This window comes from Fulvia fulva, chromosome 8 (assembly GCF_020509005.1).
Source record: "Fulvia fulva chromosome 8, complete sequence".
In the NCBI taxonomy this organism is placed as follows: Eukaryota; Fungi; Ascomycota; class Dothideomycetes; order Mycosphaerellales; family Mycosphaerellaceae; genus Fulvia; species Fulvia fulva.
The window spans coordinates 2,913,941-2,939,196 of NC_063019.1; the positions used below are offsets into that span (position 1 = coordinate 2,913,941).

General features: G+C 54.3%; 11 protein-coding genes across 11 annotated transcripts; 4 read left to right on the forward strand and 7 right to left on the reverse strand.

The window, feature by feature from the left end:
* Nucleotides 1-293: 293 nt before the first annotated feature.
* On the forward strand, nucleotides 294-3,647 carry CLAFUR5_11362 (Nucleolar pre-ribosomal-associated protein 1; the record flags this gene model as incomplete). The annotated part of the gene is made up of 1 exon (XM_047910510.1): nucleotides 294-3,647. The coding sequence occupies one exon, from the start codon at nucleotides 294-296 to the stop codon at nucleotides 3,645-3,647; it is 3,354 nt and encodes a 1,117-aa protein (XP_047765340.1).
* A 998-nt stretch (nucleotides 3,648-4,645) lies between these two features.
* CLAFUR5_11363 (Lipid-translocating exporter-like protein RTA1) lies at nucleotides 4,646-5,813 on the reverse strand (the record flags this gene model as incomplete). Its single annotated transcript, XM_047910511.1, has 3 exons — nucleotides 4,646-4,807; nucleotides 4,863-5,476; nucleotides 5,528-5,813. 3 exons carry the CDS (start codon nucleotides 5,811-5,813, stop codon nucleotides 4,646-4,648), a joined length of 1,062 nt encoding a protein of 353 aa, XP_047765339.1.
* An 810-nt stretch (nucleotides 5,814-6,623) lies between these two features.
* On the forward strand, nucleotides 6,624-7,904 carry CLAFUR5_11364 (putative tRNA-splicing endonuclease subunit sen54; the record flags this gene model as incomplete). Its single annotated transcript, XM_047910512.1, has 1 exon — nucleotides 6,624-7,904. One exon carries the CDS (start codon nucleotides 6,624-6,626, stop codon nucleotides 7,902-7,904), a length of 1,281 nt encoding a protein of 426 aa, XP_047765334.1.
* Nucleotides 7,905-8,050: 146 nt separating this feature from the next.
* CLAFUR5_11365 (uncharacterized protein) lies at nucleotides 8,051-10,400 on the reverse strand (the record flags this gene model as incomplete). Its single annotated transcript, XM_047910513.1, has 7 exons — nucleotides 8,051-8,604; nucleotides 8,655-8,708; nucleotides 8,780-9,091; nucleotides 9,219-9,563; nucleotides 9,628-9,789; nucleotides 9,838-9,892; nucleotides 9,954-10,400. 7 exons carry the CDS (start codon nucleotides 10,398-10,400, stop codon nucleotides 8,051-8,053), a joined length of 1,929 nt encoding a protein of 642 aa, XP_047765333.1.
* A 757-nt stretch (nucleotides 10,401-11,157) lies between these two features.
* CLAFUR5_11366 (uncharacterized protein) lies at nucleotides 11,158-11,486 on the forward strand (the record flags this gene model as incomplete). Its single annotated transcript, XM_047910514.1, has 2 exons — nucleotides 11,158-11,244; nucleotides 11,304-11,486. 2 exons carry the CDS (start codon nucleotides 11,158-11,160, stop codon nucleotides 11,484-11,486), a joined length of 270 nt encoding a protein of 89 aa, XP_047765336.1.
* Nucleotides 11,487-12,709: 1,223 nt separating this feature from the next.
* CLAFUR5_11367 (uncharacterized protein) lies at nucleotides 12,710-15,871 on the reverse strand (the record flags this gene model as incomplete). Its single annotated transcript, XM_047910515.1, has 2 exons — nucleotides 12,710-14,471; nucleotides 14,529-15,871. 2 exons carry the CDS (start codon nucleotides 15,869-15,871, stop codon nucleotides 12,710-12,712), a joined length of 3,105 nt encoding a protein of 1,034 aa, XP_047765335.1.
* An 823-nt stretch (nucleotides 15,872-16,694) lies between these two features.
* CLAFUR5_11368 (uncharacterized protein) lies at nucleotides 16,695-16,874 on the reverse strand (the record flags this gene model as incomplete). The annotated part of the gene is made up of 1 exon (XM_047910516.1): nucleotides 16,695-16,874. The coding sequence occupies one exon, from the start codon at nucleotides 16,872-16,874 to the stop codon at nucleotides 16,695-16,697; it is 180 nt and encodes a 59-aa protein (XP_047765342.1).
* Nucleotides 16,875-19,668: 2,794 nt separating this feature from the next.
* On the reverse strand, nucleotides 19,669-20,638 carry CLAFUR5_11369 (Glycerophosphoinositol permease 1; the record flags this gene model as incomplete). The annotated part of the gene is made up of 2 exons (XM_047910517.1): nucleotides 19,669-20,385; nucleotides 20,444-20,638. The coding sequence occupies 2 exons, from the start codon at nucleotides 20,636-20,638 to the stop codon at nucleotides 19,669-19,671; spliced, it is 912 nt and encodes a 303-aa protein (XP_047765341.1).
* A 229-nt stretch (nucleotides 20,639-20,867) lies between these two features.
* On the reverse strand, nucleotides 20,868-21,113 carry CLAFUR5_11370 (uncharacterized protein; the record flags this gene model as incomplete). Its single annotated transcript, XM_047910518.1, has 1 exon — nucleotides 20,868-21,113. The coding sequence occupies one exon, from the start codon at nucleotides 21,111-21,113 to the stop codon at nucleotides 20,868-20,870; it is 246 nt and encodes an 81-aa protein (XP_047764903.1).
* Nucleotides 21,114-21,202: 89 nt separating this feature from the next.
* CLAFUR5_11371 (uncharacterized protein) lies at nucleotides 21,203-21,882 on the reverse strand (the record flags this gene model as incomplete). The annotated part of the gene is made up of 2 exons (XM_047910519.1): nucleotides 21,203-21,522; nucleotides 21,576-21,882. 2 exons carry the CDS (start codon nucleotides 21,880-21,882, stop codon nucleotides 21,203-21,205), a joined length of 627 nt encoding a protein of 208 aa, XP_047764904.1.
* A 944-nt stretch (nucleotides 21,883-22,826) lies between these two features.
* Nucleotides 22,827-24,107, forward strand: CLAFUR5_11372 (Serine/threonine-protein phosphatase 4 catalytic subunit; the record flags this gene model as incomplete). Its single annotated transcript, XM_047910520.1, has 1 exon — nucleotides 22,827-24,107. The coding sequence occupies one exon, from the start codon at nucleotides 22,827-22,829 to the stop codon at nucleotides 24,105-24,107; it is 1,281 nt and encodes a 426-aa protein (XP_047764901.1).
* Between the last annotated feature and the right edge of the window lie 1,149 nt (nucleotides 24,108-25,256).

The following is a 25,256-nucleotide window of genomic DNA, read 5'->3' on the forward strand; positions in this document are numbered from 1 at the left end:
AGACTATGAAGATGTGTTATGGTAGTCGGACGGAGAAGGTGGCATCAATGAGGGGCGGGTCCTAGCATATTTGACCGATCGCCAGATGCAGGTGTATCTCTTGAGGTCATGGTCTTGTCGCGTCTGATCATTCATTCATGATCAATGTCGTGGAAGGTGGGGGCGCTGGCACGTGCTTATGACAGGGATTTCCGAAGTCAGAAGTGGCTGTTCGACTTTTGGCAACCACCTGTTCAAGCATTTTTCCATCGCTGTTTGGGATAAGAACGATCCAACACCGAAGCAATTCAATAATGTCTAAGCGCGAAAGACAGCAGGACGAAGACGATAGACCACCAAAGCGACCGCGACCGGATCATCAGCCAGTGCAGACACAAGAGGTCACATTCGCGCGACAACTGCAGGATTTCCTCGTCTTTCGTCAGGACGGGATCCAACAATTGAGGAATGGCATCGCCTCCTTCAAACTGTTCCTCGAGAGCATCTTGTATCACAAAGAAGAGGACAACCGGGGCCGTCAAATCTCCATACTTCGCGAGTACCTCGAGAAGCAAAAGCCAGCCGATGCGACCGACTTAGAACATCCATTCTTGTCGCAGTTGTGGCAAGCATGGTCCTTCGCCAATCAGAACAATCACGATTCTCTGGCATCCTCCGTCAGTGCGGCTCTTGCGCTACTTTTGAAGACTCTGTCCGGCATCCTCGACCTTCGCGAGCACGGCCTGCTGTTATGCCGGACGGTACTTCAGAACCAACATCTACGGCTGGTCAAACGCTGCCTAGACGCGCCGAAGCATAAGGACTTTGTGATCTCGCCATCATTGCGGCTTCTTACAGAAGTCGTCAGCTTTGACGGTGGCGTCTCGGCAAGAGAGCTGTACAAGCGCAGAGAGCAGACCTTCGATACGCGTACACTTCGACGACTTCTTAGCCTGGTGAAGCTGGATTTCCCCGAAGACGAAGCGCGGCGGAAGCCAGCTGTCAGGACGCTTGCCTTGAGATATGTGTTAGCACTGTTCAAGTATCTACACGAAGGCGGCAAGGCCGATGTGTTGAAAGATAAACCGCTATGTGGCGCACTATTCCAGCACATACAAGACGATCCAGCCGAGCTAGTCACTGACTTGCTCTCCACAATCGAACAGAATGTGCTCAGAGATGAAGCAATCCCTCGCTCAGCAAAGGCGTCTCTACTGACATCACGAAATCTCGAACGAATCACTACAATCGCTAGTCAGGCTCCAGAGGAGCATCAAGCGGCTGACAGAGCCTTCGACTGGCTTCGATCAGTTTGTACCACACCCAAGTATGGGATTCTGAGGCACAGCGGCTGGTATCCGCCCGGCACAACCACATCTGCTGTGTCTAAGTCAAGCACGAGCATCGATCTTGGCCTGGACAGCTTGGAATTCTACGACCGCGAAGAAGCGATCAATCTGAGAAACACCACCTTGCTCTCATGGACTTCCACACTACATGCCCATAACAATGAGCGTGAAAGAGGCCTGCTCTTAGCTTGTTTCACGGCCGCACCAGAGCTTGTCGCGCCGTACTTTGGTGAGAAGACGATGCAATTGGACCCGAAGCTTTCCAATACGTGGGTCGGATACGCTTCTCTCATGTTTGAAGTCGTGGCTTTGCCAGTGCCTGAGCACCTCGGAGCAGGCGATGACTGGGCCGACCTGCCTCCGCAGACCGCAATTGTGCTTGAGAGTCTTATTCCTCGACCACTGACACAGAAGATATTGGTTCGATGCTTGAACCAGAACCATGACTTGGTAGCTTTCTTTGCGACACGGATCCTGATTTTGGCCCTCGAGAAGGTCCAGGTCGTGATCAAGGACATTGGCAGACATCCGAACGGTGGTCACCAGAACATCTGGAACGAAGCCTTGGAGAGACTCGTACAACGATTCGCCGAGCGATGTCCCAGCATCAAGGACGTTATTGCAGCGTTCCGACAACTGGCCGATGATGACGAGCATATCATGCAGCGTGAGGCAATCACAAGACTGCTGGGTCTCTACTACCAAGTTCTGCCGCAACAGGCGTTAGAAGAGCAATTCGACGTTTCTGTTGCGCTGACCGCGGCACTAGCGCGTAGCGAGGCTCATGATGAAGTGCAGTCCGAGACATCGGAGCTACGGTCTGTCGAGCTGATCAACCTTCTCAATATTGCCAGGCTCAGCACTGGTATGAAATGGTTCAACAAACAAGGTGGCCTGGCACATACACCTATTGTGACTCTGCTCAGGATCCATGCGCGGAACACGCGCGACGCTCGCGTACGAGAGCTTCTTCAGCACATACTCGTTGAAAACGATGTTCTCAACAGCTTCAGCGATGGCGGGCGCGCATCGCCCCTTGATGCTTTAGTCGCTAGCTTCACTAACTTCGTCGAGAATAGCACTGTCTGGGAGTTCCTGGATGAGTCTCTTCAGCGAGCGGTGCGCAAGCCAGTCAAGTACCTAGACGACCTAATTGCTCTGAGTCCAGGAAAGCAAGATGCATCAGTAGATGGCAGACCTGATACGCCAAGCTTACTCACTGCTGTCATCTTGGAACAAGCCTCTTTCGTTGTCGCAAAAATCGATGCAGAGGGCGAGTCCAGGATCGCATGGGCCGAACTTTTCCTGCAACTTTTGCGACAGACTACAGACGAGAGCAAAGCACTAGACAAGCTTACAAAGGCTGTCAACAAGACACCTGGGTGGAAGCCGCCAAAGAGCAAGATCGATCTGACTGCCTTGCTAGAGAAGGTCGTGCTCGGCAAAGACGCAGCTGACGCTGAAGTTGAGCAACTTCCTGCGGATGACAGCCATGTCGTCCCTCAATTGTCATTTTCGACACTTCCAAGTGAGCCAACACGGCATCCTGAACTCACCAGATGGAACCAGAAAGACCTGGATATGGCGATCGAGGACGGGGACATTAGTGCCCTGTTCCTTGACTTGTGCTCCTCGGAAAGCGACATCAGGAGACAGGCTCTGACGCAACTGATCAAGCTAAAGCTCCAGCTACGGTCAGACAGCACCTACGGGAATAGTGCACAGCTTTCACTCCTTGTAGGCGAAGTTGCCGAGACATTCGAGCAACACTACCTTCCTTCCAACACCGCACTACCGTACATCGCCGGCACTTTTGCTGTTCGGGTTCTACAAGTCCAAATTCAGCCACAGCATTTCATGTACCCGAAGGTGAATCGTTTCCTCATTCGTGGTCCAGAGTGGCGTGTCGGCAAACTTCCTGGCTACTGGCTGTCGACTACGACTCTCAGTTTACCGGAAGAGGATGATGCATACTGGAAGGAAGTGCAATGGGTCCTCGATTGGATCCTCGACGGCCTTCGCACGACGGCAGATCTCGACATCCTGAGACGTGGGGATGTCTTCGAGAAGGTGTTGGCGTTATGGCACTCACCTGGCGCCATACCACACAAGAATGTCCGTGAGAGGATCTCAGAGCTGGTAAACCGTGCGGCGTGTTTGCCAGGTGGAAGCGATGTTCTTGTGACACGCACTGGTGCACTCAGCTGGTTGGATATCGCTGCACAGCTTGGTGAGACCCGAAGCGGCAGCTTACGAAGTCTTGTGAAGCAGACTTCCAGTCAAGAACGACTGTCGACCTGGGCAGCCGTGGAGGTATAATTACGCTTGGTCGTCTTTGAGCGTGTACCTCCACGATTTCGTCTTGTGACGAGGCCCGGACAATCTGCCTCAGCACGGGAGTTGCGTAACTTGGTGTTTTATCTGAAGCTCGGTTCTCGATCACGATGCCTCACCTGCCCCGCCCCATGAACGTCGATCACCCAAAGGTTGTTCGTTCGCCCATCAGTATACTTTGGCCGACAAAGCGCGAATCGGCATTCTCCACGGATCAGATAAGACGATCGGACCGCATCAGATTAGCCGCTTCGCAAGGTTGAAGCTGTACACGAACATGCTCTCGACGGTAGCCACTGTCGGCCTATTCGCAACCAGAGCATGGTCCGCGCTACTACGAGCTGTCGTATGTACATAGAACTAGACTGCACCGCGCACCAGTGTTGCATATAGACGCTTCTGCCTGCTCTCGCATCTCTTTAGTTACAAATCTCAGCCTGCAGACAGCCACCCGTCGATCCAATAGCCCAAGCACCCACTCACTGTACAATGAAGTCCACTTCAACGCTCCTCTGTCTCCTCGCAGGCATCATCAGCGCCTCACCTCTCACTCAACGTCAAGAAGAAAGCGGACCCTGCTTCCACGCTAGCTCAGCAGCGCTGTGCTGCCCACAGACTGGTGATCAGCTTGTCGCGACCACGTGCTCGAAACGTAAGCAACAAAATCATCATTGCAGATGGGAATGTACTCACAGTCTTACGACAGCTGGAGACACATCCTCACCCGCGAACTTTAGAGCCTCGTGTCAGGCCGTGCAGTTGAATGCGTTCTGTTGCACTGCGGCGAATGAGGGTACTGGGCTTGTTTGTGCGCCTCCTGGGAAGAGTGTGTTTAATGGTGGTGGGGCCTAGAGAATAATTGAAGGAGATGCTGTCACGACTTCGACATCCAAGATGTGTACCGAACAGATCATGATGTCACAAGTATGGATATACCTTGTTCTCTCGACATGCGCTACTCTCGTCTTTTTGGCTTCCCACTTTCAAACTGTCTGATCATGCTTTGCTGCCTGAGAAACGACGAAAGGCTGATCGTCTGCAGCAGTGGCATCGTCGCCCGTGTACACCGGCTGGGCCTCCTCCCAGAACTTGTTCAGCACCATGCCTTTCCCGCTCAAGATCCCCGTAAGGTTGAACGGATCGACCTGTAGAAAATACAATTAGCCACGCTCGCGGACATCAGGTTGCTCTCATACCTACCACCGTCGCCCAAAAAGCTCTTGAATCAGCCTTGCTAAACCCCGGCCCAATCCTCTCCGTCTTCCCATCATGAGGATCCAGAAACACCTTATTATCCTTCGGCAAGAATCGCCCAGGATGAAATAGACTCAGTAGGATAACAAACAGCGTGATATTTGCCACCTCAAACGTCCAAAGAAACCACTCATTCCTACTCACAGGACCACAATACGGATCCTCCCTCCCCGCCTCACACCTCCCCGCCTCAAACCCCTCGACGGTCCTCACCACACACCGCACGAAGATCATCGCACTCGTTACATAGAGCACGCAGCACACCGTTCTGACTCTCTTTGGGAAGATCCCGGCCCTCCGGCAGCGGCGCTCTACCAATACGACCAGGGAGAAGAAGAGGGCTTCGATGAAGCATTGGAGGATCAGAGCTGCTTTGAGGAGGTTCAAGCCGACGGAGCGTTGAGCTTCGGTGCGGCCGGAGCCTGCTGAATTCCCGGCACCGGAGCCTGTGAGAGTTTCGACAATGGTGGAGAGGAGGACGAAGGTGCTGAAGACGCGGCCTGGGTGGATCGGGGTGTGGTAGGGGAGGTAGGAGAGGAGGCGGGAGAGGATGAAGTACTCTACAATCATACTCAGTATGGGAAAATGATGGCGATTGGAAGATGCTGTACCTGCAGCGGCGTAGAGAGGCGGTCCTATCAGAACTAAGACGTATTGTGCGATGAAGACTCCGACGTTTTGTGGCGAGCGAATTGAGATACTGCGGCAGATGAAACCTGCTAGCCAGACTGAGGAGGCCCAGGCCATAGTGCTGCCGAATTTGGGCCAGTGGTAGAGGAAGAAGGATTGGTAGATTTGGTAGATGCCGACGACTGCTATGATGATGGCGAAGGCTATGGGAGCGCCTTTGTTGGGGTCGTAGGGGTAGAGGGACCAGTCTCCTGTGTCGTCCGCCATTAGATTCGCTGTTTCTCGCTTCAATTTCGATATATTATAAATTGTCGCCGAGGTCAGAAGTCTTCGGCGTTTGTGTAGCCACGAAAGTTATGTAAACTGGTCTGAAAGCGCCTCTCCCTTTTGAAAGACCTACATATAATCACACTGCTTCACCGGAAAGAACCTGATCAGATGTACCAGCGTGGCAGTGCATCTGGTCATGAGAATGCGAGTGCGGTACTTGCTGTGCTGTCTGAAGCCTCGTCGATAACCATTGGCTCGCTTTCGCGCAATGGCTCTGCTCTTGAAGGGGTGTGGCCCGGGTATTTGCATAGCTGCGACCCATGCAGGGTCTCGGGCGTGTTTGATGTGAGACTGGCTGACGCGAAGCGAAGGATGCGTGAGTGGTGGTACATTGAAGGAACATTTGCACGGATTCGGCGTGTTTTGCGACAGGCCAGTGTGGTTATTCCGGCTGCGACATCAGTATGGCAGGGCTTCAGGCAGACAAGTTCCTCAAGTCCTGTGTGACATTAGACTGTTGCTATCAACGGTGGTGGTAGCTGGAAGTAAGAGTCAGGTCCTTGGGCAAAATAGAGGAAAGGACTTCTTGCAGTCGCCGGGCGATTGAGGGCGTGAGTAGCGATGAAGATAAGGTCTTGATGATCAATTGATGGCGATGGCAGAACTCTCAATCAATGTTGATGTTGTTGTGACTGAGAGATTGATGACGCCGTCGTGTGGCCCGTGCATTCTTCCGAATCCGAGTCATCAAAACTTCATGTCGACCTCACTTGAACGTCAACCACACAACATCATCGCATCGCCAAAATGGCCGACGTAGACGAAGACGCAATCCCCCGGCCTGGTCTCAATACTGTGACAGGTGGCGAAGAAGATGCCGCCCCAGATGATGAAGTCGTCGACTACCGCTTTCTCTCCGCCCTCACCAAAGACTCATCTGCCACGGTTATCCCCAAACGTGGTGAAAAGGACTTTGAAGAACATGGCACAGCTTTACAGTCAAATACTTTGGCAGCATCTCGTCAAGCCATGCACAATGCCCTCGCTCATGAAAGGATACACCAACCGAAAACTCACACAATCGGCCACTATCACCCTGAGACTAATACTGCATATGCTGTGAACCCCAAAGGGCCTCTTTACCAGAAAATGGGCCATGTCAAAGCTGCCAAGGATGATCCACTAGGAAGCGAGGAGAGAGGCCAGAGATTGTGGCTCTTGCCGGAGGAGGTGCTGTATCTTATCGAAAGAGGCACTCTGGACGTGCGGTGGCCGCCAGTTGATGGAGAGGACGAAGGAGTGCCGATGAGTCTACAGGGCGCTTATGCGATGTTCGTGGGAGATGAACAAGTCTTGACTTCGGAGCGGTATAACGTGTACGCAGCGCTCAAGCGGATGGGCTATACGGTCTTGCGGGCTCCAAGCTTCGAAGATTCTGGCCCAGCACCAGGAAGCTGGTGCTACCCGCCGCCAACGGATGAGACGTTTAAGCAGGATCGATCATTCAGTGCCTCAGCACTATGGAAGCTGCTATATCGACCACGGACACAGGACAACACTGCACATCATGCGACTGGACCGATCATACAACCAGGCCTATACCGCGACTATGACACAATCTACCGACGACTCTCCCTGATCAACTTCCACGACCCAACGTCAGCTACACAACCAGCTGAGCAAGAGCCACCCAACACAGACCCGAACTTCCGCATAACGTACCACGTCTGGAAACCTGGATCGACCACTTTCAAGAAGTCCAACCCGGGCACACCAGACTTCAGAATAGCAGTTGTCAACGCACGTGAGACCACCGCTCCAACTCTCGAACAGCTTAGTGCTTTAATGATGACTGCGCCGTGGGATCCACCCAAGCGAGAAGGCAAGCTGTATGCTGAGCTCAAGCATGGCTACAAGAATGTCATTCTCGCGGTGGTGGACCAAGGCATCACCAGCTATTTGCGCATTGCGGACGCTGCGTTCGGTCTTGACAAGGTTTATGAGCGTCGGAGTCAAGCTAGTGGCAAGCGCGGTGGTCGAGGTGGAGGTAGAGGAGGTCGCGGTCGTGGTCGAGGTCGTGGACGTTGATCTGATCCAGCGCTTCCGGAGCCCTAGCCCGGCCGATAGAGCATGCTGGATCGAGCTAGCAAGAGCTGTTATCCATCAACATGCCAGCGGATGTCGAGGACCATCAAGCTCATTTGCCATCTCTCATGCCGTTTCTGCTCCCTCGACTACTTGTGATCAGCCTTGATCCAACGCGGCTTGAGGTTGAACGCCCAAAGGACAGCACAGACTTGTTCGTCTTCGGCATTATAAGCCATGTTCTTTCTCCACACATTCCGTGATACATTGTCCACCAGTCGAACACTGAAAAGGACCGACGGTATCTCGGCATCTCCAGAATCCCAGACATGGACCGCAATAACGGTGGCATCTCCGGTCCGAGCTTTGTGCTCGTAGAGCAGCTTGCTAACTTGTATCCCAACCTTCGTGCCCATGATGAGCTCATGGCAGAAAGACCCTATCGGGAATGTCCACGCATCCTCCTTGGACGTAGATCCGAGACCTTGCATGCAGATCTTCAAGGCCGCAATGTCATTAGGGGGGCCCGCGAGCTTGGGAAAGAATATGTTCTTGGGCGGTATGGTCATCCGTCTGTCTTTCTTTACATTCGTGAACTCCTTGAAGGTGAAATCTGACCAATGGAAATGCCACCAATCTGCTGGTAGGGCTGAACTGGGCTCGCTCTGCATCGAGAACGAAGGACTCTCCGCGTACATGGCGACTGTCACCGTCAGCAGCTGTCTAAGTCTTGAGAAGCATCGAAGTTCTCACCAATGGTATTGGACGTCGCACTCATCCACCACTGGAACTCCGGACAGGCTGCGCCTGCGCTCGTCAATAACGATCAATGTCCGTCGAAGCATCAAGCAGGGAATAACTCACAGGCAGGGACGTACCACGCTCCCAGGTTCTCAAAGTCCACTCCGATGGATCGCTGGCGTCTACGGGTTGGTCATCACGCCACGTGTCAGAACTGCCCCTTCCGGTGAACTTCACATCTTCAACTCCATCGAAGCCATGCAGAGCCGTAACTGCTTCCGGGAGTGCGTTCTCTGTCTTCTCTGTGTGGCGCCATTCGCCGGTTTTGGTACTTTGATGGTGTGGTGGAGGCTGTTGCATCTCTGCGATGCCGGGTACGTAAAGACCAGAGTCCAAGTCCTGCAAATTATTCAAGCCATTTGTGTGGATGCTCCATACAGTTTGCGTGTCTAAAGGGTCACGCCTGAAGACTTCAGATCCCGGAAGTATTGTAGGAAGGCGATGAACGAGGTTCGATCGTGGCTACAGCAGCCGCCGAAGCTTCACTGCCACTGCCGCTGGCTACTACACCAGTACCTTGATTGCTTGCTGGGATCCACTGTGGCTTGAGCTTGACTGGCCAGTCACCGCAGCGGATATTAGCACCATTTTCCTCGAACGCACGGTTTTGGATCGCGATCGTCTCCACGTCTTCGTGGTAGGCCTGGGTGCTGAAGAGGACTGCTGGCGCCGCGTTGATCCCGGAGTCCCATATGTGTATGGCAACCACCGAGCAGGCAGGCAACTTTGCCTTGTGCTGGTAGAAGAGCCTTCCGACCTGGTCTCCAACCCTCGTACCGAGTATCAGTTGGTGGCAGTATGAACCGATTGGGAATGTGACAGCATGTTCTTTCGGGGGAAGATCCAAAAGTCCAAGGCCGGCTAAACAGGTCTTGATGACATCGACATCCTCGGAAGGGCCATCAAGTTTTGGAAAGAAGATTACCTTCGGTGGAAGTAATGAATGATACACGCGTCGATATTGCCAAGTCGTAGTATTCTCTGAATGTGAAATCTGACCAATGCTCATATCTCAGCCCGTGCTCCGGTTGAACGAGCGCCGGATCCTCATGGGTCCAGAACGAAGGGCTGTCGGCGTAAATCACAACTGCGAAGTCAGACAAGCTGTTGGACGACCCGAGGGGACATCACTTACTGATGGTATTGAAGTAACTGCTCATTGTCCAACGAAAGGACCAACCATGCCCGCTCTACTTTGGTCAGTGATAACGATACTCCCAGACACGATCGGCGACAGCAGACAACGCTTACCCAAGCGGAGCGCATCCATGTACCAGTTTGCCAATCAAATCGTCCACCTTCTAGCACAGTGCGATCTCTGGAATGCGCCAGTCTGCCTCCCCTCTGGAACTCCAGCCCTTCGACTCCATCGAAACCATCCAGTGTCGCTATACCTGCTGTATCCATCTGGTCGTGGGTAATGGAGTGCAGCCAACCATCATTTTCGACATCTTTGCGCATGATAGGGGGTTTCTGAAGGTTAACGATAGCTGCGTCGCCTGGACCAGCATGCATCATCTTCATCACCAAGCCTCCAGCGGCGTGGAGCTCCTGCAATCTTTCAAGTGCTGGTGGAGCACGCTTTTCCTCGCGATGTCCACTCCTATCGTCGTTTGTTGTGCGATTGGAAGGCGCAGCAAGAGTGCCAACAAGTACTCCGAGCAGTAGCATTGCTAGGCCGGAGCACTGATGCTTCATCTTCGAGATCAGGGTTCGTCGTTGTTGAGGGGGAGGATAGCTCTACGCGAAGAGTTCTGAGTCGTCAGTGGACAGACGTGGGAAAGCAGAGACGCGAGACAGGAAAGATCTGATATATACATGAAGCCAGCGGGCTGCGGGACTGATCGCATGCCGAGTGGGTCGTCATGCCAGCGTATTATTCACAGCGTGCTCAGCTCACCTGGCTCGTCACGCTCGCTGATGAGGTGCGCTGGCAGGTGAGAAGCGGCAATGAGCAGTCCATCATATTGAGATCAGTGTGCCAACATGATGGTCACATGTAACACGATACACAACACCAGCCCAACGTGTTCGCCAGCGGCTTGAACAGCATGATGCTACATGTGCACAATGATGGTCCGGGATGACCGAGCTCTACACCCTTACACCGATTCGTAACGCTTGAGCAGGCGAAGAAGCCATTGAGCTCCTTCTTCGAGCGTCAACGTGAAACGCGTCTTGAAAATTGCATGTGACCAAGACCTTGGCACGAGCACGGACGCAAGAATGCAAACGCACACTTTGTGCCTCTTTCAGCAACCTCTGTCAGCCGAACATAGACATCATCAACTTGACAACACTGAACATCATGATCTCGAAGTACTTCAACCTCAACGAGGCGCGTGCCGCCGTTAGTCAGAACATAACCAAGTGAAGTCCCCAACTCTCAGACTCCGCCACCGACTGACACATCCCGACTCCACCGCGAGGACACATTGTGTGACCTAACCATCGCATGCGGCAAGCCTTCATCAAGGCCCACCGAATCATCCCTGCCTCCAGCTCAGACTGGGTTCTCAAAGCTTGTGCTGGCGGCTTCAAGGTACAGCGCTCGAGTCCACGCGGTCATGCACGCCAAAGCATGCTGACTCCTTAATGTAGGAAGGACAAAGCCCAACCGTCACCCTCGAAGATGACGACGAAGACGATGTCGCCAGCGTGATCGAGTTCTGCTACACCTTCACCTACGCCGAAGCCAGGCCAGAAGACTGCGGACCCATGACAAAGGCTCTGCGCATGTTCTCGATGGGCGACAAATACCTCATCGACAACCTCACGAAGTAGGCAGCTGACAGCATCGCCACTCACATCGCCCCGGACTGGGACGAGGCAGACTTCTTCGCCGCAGTCAAGGCTATCTACACGGAGACCAGCGACCCGCAACGCCTACTGCGCGGAGTCGTTGGCGATATCTTGCGCAACAAGTACACCACCGGCAACCCCTGGTCCACGGGATTTCAAGAGCTCCTCGAAAACACCCCAGGTCTTGGAGCTGATGCCTTCCGAGCTATGGCACACCCGCGCGCTGCAGCCACTGTCTTCGAGACCAAGCAGAAGACATACCGCTGCCCACGTGAGGGCTGTACTGACAAATTCACCAGGACCATTCTCGAGAAGGAGAGGTTCCAGTATCATTGTCTGACTTATTGAGAGGCCTATTCGATGAGCGGAAAGCAGTGGGAGGCCTATGCCATCGGAACAACCAGTCGGTGATCGCAGAAGGGTGCAAAATTGAGCCTGGAAGACCTCGTGTCGAGAGTCCTTCAATGGATGGCATCGCTCGTCTCCAGCGTAAAAAGATCATCTGGGACTATTGCTGCAGGCAGACGCCAGCATGTGTTAGCAGAAGCAGGCGTGTACAGACAAGACACCCAGTAGCGCCATGCCACTCAGAACAGCTACAGACGTATCCTTCTCGTCGCCTGTAATCCAGATCTTTCCATTCAAGTATACTGACCAGACCGTCCGCGAATGCAATACTGACCAGATCCTACTATCTGCATGGATGGAAGCACTGCCATGCATCAATCTCGCCAGACTCAGCAGCCTCGAAGCTAGTGATCCTCATAGTCAAGCATTCCACAGCTTGAAGCTGTGACGTTCAGGCATGTCGCTACTGTTGGATGGCGTGAGTGTCAAAGTCCACGCTGTGAAGGAGGGCCTAGAGGAAGCACAAACACCTGCATTATGCTTCGTACCACTTTCCCATGATCTACACTGCTACATGTGTCATATCCCCACCCACGTTACCTCCTTTTCACGCCAAAGCATATATCCGCAACCATAACATCCTCACAACCATGCTAAAAAATGCACCCCATCACGCAGCCCGCCTGGTATATAGCTCCCAACCCACATGGCTTCAAAGCCTGTAAATACCAACCAGAAAAGCAGGACGCTACGCACTCCATACCCTCATTTTACGAGGGGGCCGTCCAGGCGTCCATAAACCAAAATCGCTGTACAAAACAAGAAGACTTTTCAGTCAGTTGCGCTCGCAAATGCGCTTAATTGTGCGCTGGGCCACCCCAGACAGTGCTCAACCAGCCACCGCCAAAACCTTGGTTGGCGGCCATGTTCGCCCATTCAGCGAGCTCGCCGCCATCGACAAAGGCAGCGACATCATCACCGCCCAGACGGGTGTCAATGCTGTTCAGCCACGCCTCCTTCGCCATCGGATCCCACGCTTGCTGTGTTTCAGGCATGGGCTGCTGCTGCGGGTGCAGATGTTGTGAAACATGAGGTTGTGCAGACTGGGGATATGCCGAATGAGCTGGAGCAGGGTGCATCGCCCCAGGATGCGAGTGTTGATGCACGTGGCCATTGGTGTATGGATTCGGCGGCGGCGGAGGTGGCGCTTGCATGCCATATGGCGTGTGGTGCGTACCCCAGCTGCCGTAGGTAGACTGGTGGCGCTCATATGGCGGCGAAGGCTGAGAGCGTGATGGAGTGGACGCGCTGGTCGAATGCGCTGCTGGCGAAGTAAGACTGGGTGGTGGACCAGCCGAGCCGGGTGTGTCACCGTACACAGGTCTAAAGTTATTGAGCTGGTTTTGACTGTACGGCTGCTGGGGGTGTGCCGGCGGTGTAGGCCTCTGCGGTTGCGATTGCGGCTGCGATTGCGATTGCGATTGCGATTGCGATTGCGATTGCAACAGCGACGGCGGCGGCGGCTGGTGAGGATGCTGCTGATAATGCTGGTCGTAACTTCTGAACTGCCCGCTGCTTGGGGTCGAAATGCTCGGATGCCGGCTTGCTGCAGCGCCGGGCGCGGCATTAATAGCACTCCATGCGCCACCTTCCGCCTTCGACGCATCTGGTGCCGATTGAGTACGTTCAACCCGGTCATTGCCAATCTCCTCGCTCTTAACCGTTGTGCCGGAATTGCTGTCATCGTACACCCCATCAAGCGGTCGAGAATCGGGTCGATTAGCGTCAGTCATTTCGACATCCTGATCTTCAAGGTTGCCAAAGTCCTTGAGAGTCCTTTCGAGTAGCTTGAACTCATCCAGGCCACCGCCGAGTCCACCTTCGCGAAGGCTGAGATGCCGAGTGCTGATAGGACTATCACCCTCTGACGAGCTTTCGATAACATGGCTGTTCTTGCGGTAGTCGCTCTTCATTTTGCGGAAGTACCGGTGCATGCGATTGATAGTCTTGAACCACCCGTCGGCCATGTGTAAGCGGGTGCGCATTGTCCCGATCATCTCCAACGCTTTGCGAGCCGCCTCAAAGCCTTTGCTTTCGCCAATCTTGGCATTGGGCGGCTTCGAAGCATCGGGTCGGGTGCACATGTAGCCATCTGGGTCCATCCACGGAAAGTTGATGCAGTAGACACCGACGAAGGCCACTGTGTATACAGCGAAGCCAACAATGGGCGTTTCGACAAGCGCACTCCACTCTTGGCAGGTTCTGACAAGATCCATAATCTCGCGCGCCGATCTGAAGCACTCTCGTGCGATCTCTTCCCAGAACCCAGAAGGGACAGAATACTTCTCTGGTGCGAAGATAGGCGGGTCAAGTGGGCCTTCCGGTTTCGAGCAGCGGATCGGTATGAAAGGCACATATTCGCGATGCAGCATAATCTGGCATAGTAGGTACACTGTATGCACAAGAATGTACGGCGTCGAAGTCTTCAAGCTGATGTGAGCTTGAGTGTTCTGCGGGGTGAGGGTGTGCTGTCGTGGAAGGCTGGCTTTGAACTCTCTGCACTGTCGATGGAGGTTGTTATACTCGCTTCGGTGGTCCCAAGGAGGATGTTCTTCGACTCTGTCACCCAATCGAGTCAGCATGAATCATCACAAACACATTTTATGCATAACTTACCTTCGACCCCCCGAGCACGACCATTTTATGACTTTGCCATATATTTCCAGAATCTTGATGTATCGACTTTCGAGGCCCTCATCGGCACCAACTTCAAGCCTGCCTTTCTCTTCGTCGGTATCCTGCATCGCGAGGCTCCGAGGCGAGGGTGCCATATGTGGTTCTGGAGTGCTTGAAGTGCCAAGCATTACCGACTGCTGTCGCTGATTCTGTACCTCTGCTCTTCCCAAACCGGTCACAGCCTTGTCCTCCTCACCCAGCATCAGCGTGCGGACCTTCTCCGCGAACAGAAACGAGCGTTCGCTTGCAGGAAGCTGTATCCGCAACTCCCGTGCATGCAGCATCTGCGGCCGGTACTTTCCACTGCTAAGATAGCGATCCATGATATAGCAGCTCCAAAACGTCCGTCTCCTGATCTCTTGCAAAATGAAGTCGTCTTCGGCAGACTTGCCGCTCGCTGAGTTTTTGCGGCCGGATTCCATACCAAGGCGCTCAGCTTCGCCGTTCAAAGCTAGGGATCGAGACAGGGGCTCATCGTCCAAATCAAGCTCGTACTGCAGACCCATGGCCTGTGCAGCTCGAATGGCAATACCGACAGCCAACCACGCCTTGCCACCTCTGCACATGCCCCACTCGTGCAAGCCAAGCATCAAAATTGCCTGTGTTCGTTCGATATCGAGTGCCTTCCCGTCTATCCAAATACTTGCCAAGCGTTCGTTGGCTGCTGCTGCATAGTACTCTGATGCTATGAGTGGGTTGCTGGGTCGTGTTGCGCTCGGTGGGGAGTGATGCGCGACGAGCCTTGGGTGAAAGCGAGCAGTGAGAGCCAAGAAGGCCAGTAGGAACTCAGTCGAGGCTGGCGGTCTGGCTGAGGGCGTTTGCTCAGCATTGAAGCCGGGCACAGCAGGCGGAAGCTGGAGCGATGCATTGCGAAGCGGTTTCAGGAACGTAGGCGGATGCAAGAACGGCAAGTCGGCAGAGTAGTGCGTCTGAAAGATGTCGAACATTTCCTGCCAACACTGTGGCGTGAGGATGTTCGGGTCCAGGGCGTCCAGCAGAGGCCGAGGACTGTCACGATTGGTAGACAATGGATTCGCGACGAATGTATGTGTGCTCTTCCTAGGCCGTTGCCTGCGCTCGGCATCTTGTCCTCCTCCACCACCAGAGTATACATCGGGCCGGCCTGAGAGACTATCTCTTCTGCGACTGCCTCCAGTGATGGGCCTTGGATATGTGCACTCCCGTCCCGAGTTCTCGCACGAACGACATGCCGTGCCAACACCGTTGTTCACGCACTTGACCTTCGATCGTCGACAGCGAATGCATGCTATGCTCGACCGCATCCTGCCTTGCGCCTGCGCCTGCCTGGGCGACGGCCCGGCCGCGGCGTAAGGTTGACCAACTTGCGGGTTGATGTTGATGGCTGCTGTCGATGAAGCCGTAGTGGGGTCGGTGGTGAGGGAGGTGCTGGGGCTTTCGGGGGCCTGGAAGGTCTGCAGCAACGAGTCGGCGATACGTTTGTGATGCTCGTGCTCGACAACGTGCTGCCCAGTCGTGCTGGGAAGGTTGATCCGCTCCACGGTAACAGCCAGCGGGAGGAAGACCTACTCGCGGTCGCCCACGCACCGTCACTCCACTGGGCAGTCGCGATCGCAACTGCAGGGCGGCGCAGGGAAAGCGCGGTGTGGTCACTGGTGGACGATCGTTGGTCTGTCGTTCTTGCTCTTCGGCATCACCCTCGACTCGGACCGAAGCGAGGTGAAGCGTGACGGGAGGAGGCAGGAGCGGTAGAGGGCTGCTGGGAGGAGGCGCCGTCAACGATGCGCGGGAACGACTCGCACCAAGAGGCCAGAACCAAGGAAGGGTGGATGGGTGGATGTACAGTATGAAAGAGTTCACGTTACACGACAGTGGGAGCTCGGAGGACACTGCATTCTGCCAGCAGACGGCAAGTCGGGTTGCAGCATCTTCCTCGCCAGCAGTGAGCGTGCATCAGACGTGCAATAATGGGCAATGGGCAATGGGCAATGGGCAATGGGCAATGGGCAATGGGCACCGGACGGGCTCGGGGCTCGCAGCCGGCACACCATCTGTCGCGAGACTCGCGGGATCATGGATGGAAGGAAGCATGAAGCACGGTTCATCTTGGACAATCTTCACGCCGATTCAGGCCGTCTCCCAGTCGCTGCCCAGATCACCACCACCGTGCCACGGCGTGACTGCACCGCCTGCTGGCACCTGCTGGCCTCCCTTCGTCTCGACTCTCCCTCCAGGCTCCACTTCTGCAGAATCTCCGGTCCGTCTTGCAAGGGCATATTTGAGCCTTTCCCAGCGCAATTGCGCCATGCCTCCTCGACCTTGACCGACCCCTCGCGGTTGCCGGCGGCCTTCGGTCTCTTACGCAGCTCATCTTCTCTAGCACATCCGTGCCTGTCCGAATGTCTCGGCTTCACGACGTGCTCGAAATGCGATATGAGAGTGTCACCACTCCCAGACATCAACGGCCATCTGGCCTCGCAAAGCCACCCGGCCACTTCAATATTTGCTTACAAGCCGACTAGGAAGTCTTGCTGACCTGAATTCAGGTTCCGATCATGCCGTAGGCACCGAAACTTTCTTCGCAGCTGGCGTAAAGTCTGTTCGAGGTCACGACACCTTCAATCAGCCTGCGGCCCTGCAACACCTGCTCGGACTTCAACATCCATGACATCTGATGTTCGAACAACCTCACCCAGCGCACATTCCAGGCGATACCGATATTCCGAAAATTCGGCACCCACCTCAACCCGGCACAGCGGTCAGCACTCCACTGTCAACATTCATTCCTTGCGCTTTTAATGTCCCATCCGTGAACATCTGTCCATTCTGCCGACCCGGATGCCCAACGAGTGGCAGCAATTGCAAGCCCGACTGTCGGACGCTGCCCTGCGCGTCTAACACTGTGGAGCTGTCTCATCCCGCCGGCGAGATGCCCGTCGAATGTAACACCACTCGCCGCCACAACTCTATTTACCTCGCAACATATGCGAAGCAGAGTGGTATGCGGCAGCACAACAATTCATCTTACAGCGCAGGAGTCACGGGAGTCTCCATACCTCAATGGCTGCAAACAAAGTAACGCGGTCAAGGTGGTGCCATGGCGTCACCCCTGCTGTCTCTTCACAACTGCCGAACCGCTGACTTGCTCCCTGTGTCCCTTGGGCGGCACTCCTATAAAGTCGTTATCTCCTTCGGATCTTGGCCTCCTTGTTATCCTGAGGCACTGAGGCACTGATGCGCGTGCAGCCCAAGCGAGTGTTGGACTGGAGATCAGCTACAACGTGGAGATCTGAGATCTGAGTGCTGCCGAGCGCGCGTTGCACTTCAACACGCTGTGTGACTTCCCCACACCGGTTTGGCCTCCGGATGTCGTGCAACCATACTCTGACGACTCCGACCAGCAGACCCAGGCTGCGTCTAACATCTACCACGGTCATTTCGGTAGCGCGCGGGTACATCCTCTCACGACAAGGATATTTTGGCTGTCGAAGCGGCGTATATTCCGACACGCTTCCGAGATGCTGAGGATCCGAAATGACCGTGGCAGATGTTATCACTGTGGCCTATCGTAGAGATGCATGGCCACATGTGGATTCATCTCATCGCAGTGGCCACATGTGTAGCCACCTATGGGTCACAGGGTGGCCACAAGTCAAGGCAGCGTTAGTAAGGCCTACAGGACTGATTGTAAGGACTCTATAAGCATTCAGGCACGAAGTACCCCTGCAAGGACTGTGGCCATGGTGGCTAGTCACTCAGCCAGGTGTTCACAATGTGGCCACGGCCTTGTGTACGAGTGGCTGCCACGAAATCCCGGCAACTACCGTCCAATTTATCAGCAGGATCCTTGGCATGATCTCTACTGAACCGAAGAAGAGTGTCGGAGTGTGTATACTACCAAGCTGTCACTGCTTGCACCGCATGCTTCCAATGTCGATATATGAGAGCTCAAAATGCCTCGCATCCTCGTGTGCCAGGTCTTGCTCCTTCGTGTATGCTGCGGGCTAGCCTGTAAGTACTGCATCTTGCCACTGATCAATCGGTTCCTCCAACCATAGCTTCACAACACCGGCTTGGGTCTGGGACGCAGGAACGTGATCTCAATTCAGCGACACCGACGTATCATGCAGTCCGGGCTTTGGCTGGCTATATTCACGCATATCCCGGCCCTTTCAGCCTGCGGCAATGATCGCGACGCGAGTATCTCAATGACGTGCAAAAATGTGGCTCAACTCTCACTGAGACATGATATCGCAACTCAGAAGTGATCTTCCCGATGAAGAAGATGCAGAAAGGCTCGGTCCTTGTGGCAGCCCAGCAAGGGCTACATACCATAGTGGACATGCAATGCCTGCTTCGAGCCGTCACTATTGCTTACTCGGCACGTTGGATTGCGAGGGATATCTTGCGACATATCGAAGTCTACGTTCGTGGACCCTGGAGCTGGGCAAAGATCATTTTCGTCTGGGAGAACCTGGACCTTTCAATATCATGTGCCCGCCCGGGGGAATTTTGGGCCGTGTAGGTTCGTTCTGCCAACCTTGTTTGGAAATGGCTGCATTGATCACCGCCGGTGTCTGACCATGATCGCGTGCATGCAGCAGAAGTCTGCCGCTGCAGGTTGCGCGGAGCTAAGACAGACTCGTCGACAATACGCTGCTCGCTGTTAAGGTAAGCTGCTGCATAAATCTTTCCACCTATAGGTACAACCGGCAAGTCTGTCGCTGCATTCTGGCAACATTCAACACGAGGTGCTAGCACTCTGATAGCCTGTATAATTGACTGCGAATGGCAACAGCTAAGTCTTGAACGCAGTGTTCTTCAGCTCCCTCTCGAGGTGTTCGCCAAACTCAGTATCAAAGCCATGTTCCGCTAGATATGCCCGGAAGTAAGCAGCTTCATCTTCAAGATCGCGGCTTCGATCAGGAATCAGTGTCCATGAGAGAATACCACCAACCGCGGCGAAAGCAGCACCAATCAGAAACACCGCCTGTACGCCCTTGAAGTCGCTCTCAAAAGAGTCCTGTATAGGTGTGAAGACCTGCGTCCCAATAGCAGCTCCAGCCTTACCCACAGCCGCCGCAAGACCCAAGAAGTGACCTCATGTTGGCGTCGCGAAGTTCTCAGCACCGCAGAGAAACGTCGCGACACCTGGACCCATTTCGCCAAAGGCTTGAAATAGTACATAGAGGAGAATGAACAGTGGCAAGATACTGTGGATTGGACCCAGCGCGCCACCAATGATGAAGCCCAACACAGCCCAGCACGCCAACCCCGGTGTCATCGTCTGCTTCCTTCCAATCCAGCCCATCAGAAAGCCTCCAGAAATACATCCAGGTAGGTAGAAACAATTGACAGCTGTGCCCAGCCCGCTATTCTGCACCAGCGAATCGTCCGGGTTCACGTGACTGATAATCGTCGACGAAAACAACCCAAACGGATACGTACCAAAATCATAAACAAACCACGCCAAACTCGTTCCCACCATCGGCCTCCAGTACTTCCTAACAATCAGCCCGTGCGGCATAGTCTGCTTCATGGCGTATTTGCGGTATTGCGTTGACTCGATCATCCCGATCTGGAAGAAGAAGAAGAGCACAGCCGGCAAGACGAATTCCAAGCCGAAGCAGATCCGCCATCCTCCGCCGGTTGCTCGTTTGTTGTAGGCAGATAATACGATGAGAGCGATGCAGCCTGCGATGACGAAACCTAAATCGACGGCGAAGTCGGTGGCGAGTGCGATGAGGATGCCGCGGCGAAGACGGGTTGAGGGGCTGTCGTTGGAGGCTTCGGTGCTGGTGGTGGTGCAGACGGGGTACTGGTGGGCATGTCAGTCGTACAGCCTATAACATGCGCAGAGCGGTGTTGTGTCTTACCTCGCCCCCGGCTCCTGCGGCCGCGATGCCCCAGGCGATGATCATCATCCAGAACAGTCCCAGTTGGGGGGTTCGTGGACGGTAGCTAGAAATCTCCTCAGCGAGGTCTGGAGGGGATTTGATGTCCTTGGTGTTATTAGAAGTAGTCATAATTGACCGCCCTTGGCTACAATCTTGACATGGATAGCTTAGCATCTCTATATATGCCGCCGCCCATAGCTACCCTAACGCTCGCCTCCGCATGGGCGCGAAGCACGGAGCTCCATTGCCATGACAGAGTCCAATTATCACACAACGTGGGCTCCTTGCCGCCGCGCCGTTGGTGTTAGTGACCATCTTCAAAGCAAGTAGGGGCCAACGACTCAATCATTATGCCCATTCTCATAGACACCTCCCTATGTACACCACCCCGTCTGTTCTCCTCTCAACGCTGCGCCAACCCCTTGCCCTGCTTCATCTGCCCCAAATTCTTCGCAATACTCGCGCCCGCCAATCTTCCAAACGTCATACTCCTCAAACAACTCGTCGCTGGCGGATACACGTTATAATACAACCCCGTCATCTCGCCCGTAGCCCACAGCCCCGGGATCGGGACATCATTCGTCGACAGAACTCTCGCCTCAAGATCCGTCTTAACGCCTCCGTATGTGAACGTGGGGTTCGAAGTCATGGGGTAGCCGTAGAAGGGCGCTTTCTCAATTCTCGCGGCCCAGTTTGTTTCATTGGGGGTGAGGCCTGTTGTGGCTTTGCCGTCGAGTTTCATGAGGTCAAAGGGTTTATCGTTGACGGCGGCGTTGTATTCGTCACGGTGCGCTTCAATTGTTGGGCGTCCAGGCCGAGTTTCTCGGCGAGTTCCTCGATGGTGTTGGCTTCTTCGGGGGGGGGCACTTCGGTGGTGTCGTAGACCCAGGAGCCCTTGAAGCGTTGCATGATGGGGTCGTCGGTGACGAAGTAGCAGGACATGTTCTGGTCCTTCCAGCAGTCGAGGGCGATCATTTCGAAGGTTGCGAAGAGGTGGCGTTGGCCTTCGTCGTAGAGGCGTTGGCAGGATTTGTTGACTACTATGCCGTAGTTGTGGCCTGAGTTGTTAGTCTGCGACAGAAAATTGTGTTCATGGCTGTCTTTTATCCACCCCAGATGACTGCGTCCGGCTTCTTGGATCGAGTGTCGACGAGCTCGCAGTGCATACCGTCGAAAGAGCCGGCAGTGCCTGCACTGACTTCCAATGCCATGCGCAGACCGGCGCCTCTGTTGTACTTCAAGCCAGGTGCAATGAGTGGCAGCTTGTGAACATCCCTCCCAACATATCGCGCCAGCATCTCTTGGTTGCCTTCGAAGCCACCGTTGAATGAACCCGTGCTGTCTGCATCGTTACTTTCCGTCCAAGTGAAGAAGTTCTGAAAGTAATTGTCGATTCTGCTCCGTCTGGTACGTCTCATTTATGCAAGCAAGACAAGCGGGGTTCGCAGACGCGTTGCTGCTCCTCGTGCGTTCCTGATGGCAACCCCATCTCTGGCGTGTCGTTCTTGCTCGTGTGGCCAGCCAAAGAATGCGAGGAGTCGCTCCGAGCTGCTGAAGACAGCTAGCCCCTGTCTTGTGCTCTCCATGCTTTATGACAGCTGTGGCTCTAGCCTCTATCGAGCAGTCTGCGGGGAGAACGAACGATCTGGCTTCCTCTGCTCCGACAACCTGGCAGGGAAGATGAGATGCTGGAATATAATACTGGCCAAGTGAGCAATGTGATGAGAGTAGTGGGCCGGGAATAAAGAGGAAATGCTGCGTATCAATACTTGCCTCTGGTCCATGTGTCCTCGTTCATGAACGCAAGAGTGATCATGCCGGTGCTATGAACTTAGCTCGGCATTGTATTGGGCTCAGCTGTGAGTGATATCAGTCTTCACTTTCGGGCCAGGTGAGTCTTTCCGCTGCTGGTGATGTTTGTAGGATGATGTGAAAGGGGAGAAGGTGTCGTTCGAAGAAGTGGATGTTTGACGGACTATTTTAGATCGCGTTTGACGCTAGAGCAGAAAGAGGTTGGCAGCAAAGATTATCCAACGAACATTGAACTATGTCGCAATCACGACCACTACTGTTGTGTACATATCAGTCAACGAGCAGACTACCGGCGCATTGCTCGTAGTCATATCAAGCTCTCCAAAACTCCCACACCTTCTCGAAAACCGCACATTCTACCGAGACACATCGCCGCCACTAGCAGCAATCGAGAAACAGAAAGCGGACAGCACGCGAGCAACACACGACGGGGATCAATGCACCGCGGAGCAGGAGGGGAGCAGCATACGGGTAGAGAGGCAGTTTGTGGAATTGGGCGGATCAAGTGTACACGCCTCAGCATATCGCGCCTTCCGGCGCATCGCCCAAGATGAGCGACCTGGACAAAGCTATAGCACAACTGCGAGCATGTCGACCTATACCAGAGGCGCAAGTGCGAGAGCTGTGCTACAAGGCACGTGAGCTGCTCATCGAAGAGGGAAACGTGGTCAGCGTCGATGCGCCCGTAACGATATGCGGAGACATACACGGCCAATTCCACGATCTGATGGAGCTCTTCAGAGTAGGTGGCGATGTTCCGGACACAAATTACCTCTTCATGGGCGACTTTGTCGACCGTGGTTTCTACAGCCTCGAGTCGTTTCTCCTCCTTCTCTGCCTCAAAGTGCGCTACCCAGACCGCATCACACTCATACGAGGCAATCACGAATCACGACAGATCACGACAGTATACGGCTTTTACGACGAATGCTTACGGAAATATGGAAGCGCGAACGTGTGGAGGTATTGCTGCGAGGTCTTCGACTACCTAGCACTTGGTGCGCTTGTGATGGGCGCTGCCACAGATCTCCAGCCCACAGAAGCTGCGTTTGCAGATCCTACACAACAGCACAATGAAGCCGATGAGATCGAAATCGAAATCTTGAACTCGCAAGGACAGATCATCAACCGCTTCCCGCGAGCGAGGTCTTCAACACAGGATGTTTCGCAACTATCAAATCCTCCTTCGTCGCCGTCACAATCGCAAGACCAAACGCCATCGCGAAATGGACCGCCTGGGACCGGCGCATCTGGCGCGAGCAGGGGAGGAGGCTCCGGAAATGGTGGCGGCGCAGTGCTGTGTGTACACGGCGGCCTCAGTCCGCTCATAGACAGCATCGACAAGATCCGGCTACTGGACCGCAAACAGGAAGTGCCACACGAAGGTGCCATGTGCGATCTGCTCTGGTCAGATCCGGACGAAATTGACGGCTGGGGTCTCTCACCACGTGGTGCAGGCTTCCTCTTCGGCGCCGACATCGTGAAATGTTTCAACCATAAGAACGACCTCAGTCTGATATGTCGTGCGCATCAGCTGGTCATGGAAGGTTTCAAGGAGATGTTTGACAGCACCATCGTGACAGTGTGGTCAGCACCCAACTACTGCTACCGCTGCGGGAATGTGGCGGCAATACTGGAGTTGGGTGAAGATGGCTCGAATGCAGGCTATGCGCCGCGTGCGAATGGAGATGCCAACCGCTCGAATGGCGTACTTTCAGAGCGTGTGGAGAACAAGATGGGACCTGGAAGGAGGTATCGCGTGTTTGATGCGGCGCCGCAGGACAGTCGAGGCATGCCGGCGAAGAAGCCGGTGGCTGATTACTTCCTTTGAAGTGACACATTCGAAGTGAGGCTGGTCATTAAGCTTACATGAACTTGGACAGCATGAGATACCCAGATGTACTATATCGTACAGAGTGCTTGTTGCTAAACACAATCCTACACGAGTCGTGGTGATGCCTTCACCGCTTTACATACCAGTATCGGACTCTGTCGACAAGCTTTTCTGGCATGCTTTGACAGATTATGCACATGGATACCATGCTTTCTGCATGTGCGTTGGAGAGTGCGGAGCCAATGTGCTGTACGGTGGGTGGAGGGTGCATAGCCGGTGCTGGTCTACGATGGTAGAACGCGCGTAGTACCATCACGATCTTGGATTGAGCGGATACACTGGACCAGATGTCGAAGAACGGAATGGACGATGAGGACGATGAGACGTGATCATTTGGACCACATCTCGTCGCTGCCATCCATGATGAGGCTGGTGGTGTTGAGATTGAGGTCAGCACAGACAGATCTGATGGCCCACCTGACGCGAAACACTTCCGGTCGCAAGACGGGACTTCACTCTTTGCACCACACCGCACCAACTAGACCATTGCCCAGATCGTACAACTGTCGTATCACCTTCTGCTCTTCTGTCAGGGCCCGTACAGAGTCGTCCATATGCCGCCTACAAAGAGACGCCAGATCCGTAAGACGGAACATCGGCGCTCAGATCGCCGGCCGCCACAGCGAAGAACGATGGCATGATGCGTACACCGGCGATGCCTCCGTTCTGTTATTAGCACACGCTCTCTCCTTCTCCCTACCACCGCGTGCATAATGGCGGTCCTCATGAACACATGTTTCAGGCGACAGTTGCACGACCTCTGGACAGCTGCAGCATCACAATCACTTCGTTTCCACCTACCCACCCTCTGGACAACGTCGGAGCCACGATGCCGATTGCCCAGCCAGTCGTTGAAGCCGACGGAAGTGCGTACCGAAGGTGTATCTCTGCATCATGCGGCTGCTGCAGAGTGCTAATACGGATGCGGTAGTGTATGCTGCGACTCCACAGCCTACCGTTGACGGCTCCCCATACAGACTACGGCCTTCAATATGTGCCATGCAGCCACGCGTGATGATGAGGCTATGTTGGTCCAAGCCGGATTCTATACGCCGTTGGAGAAGAAGGAAACTTGTTGACCGTTCT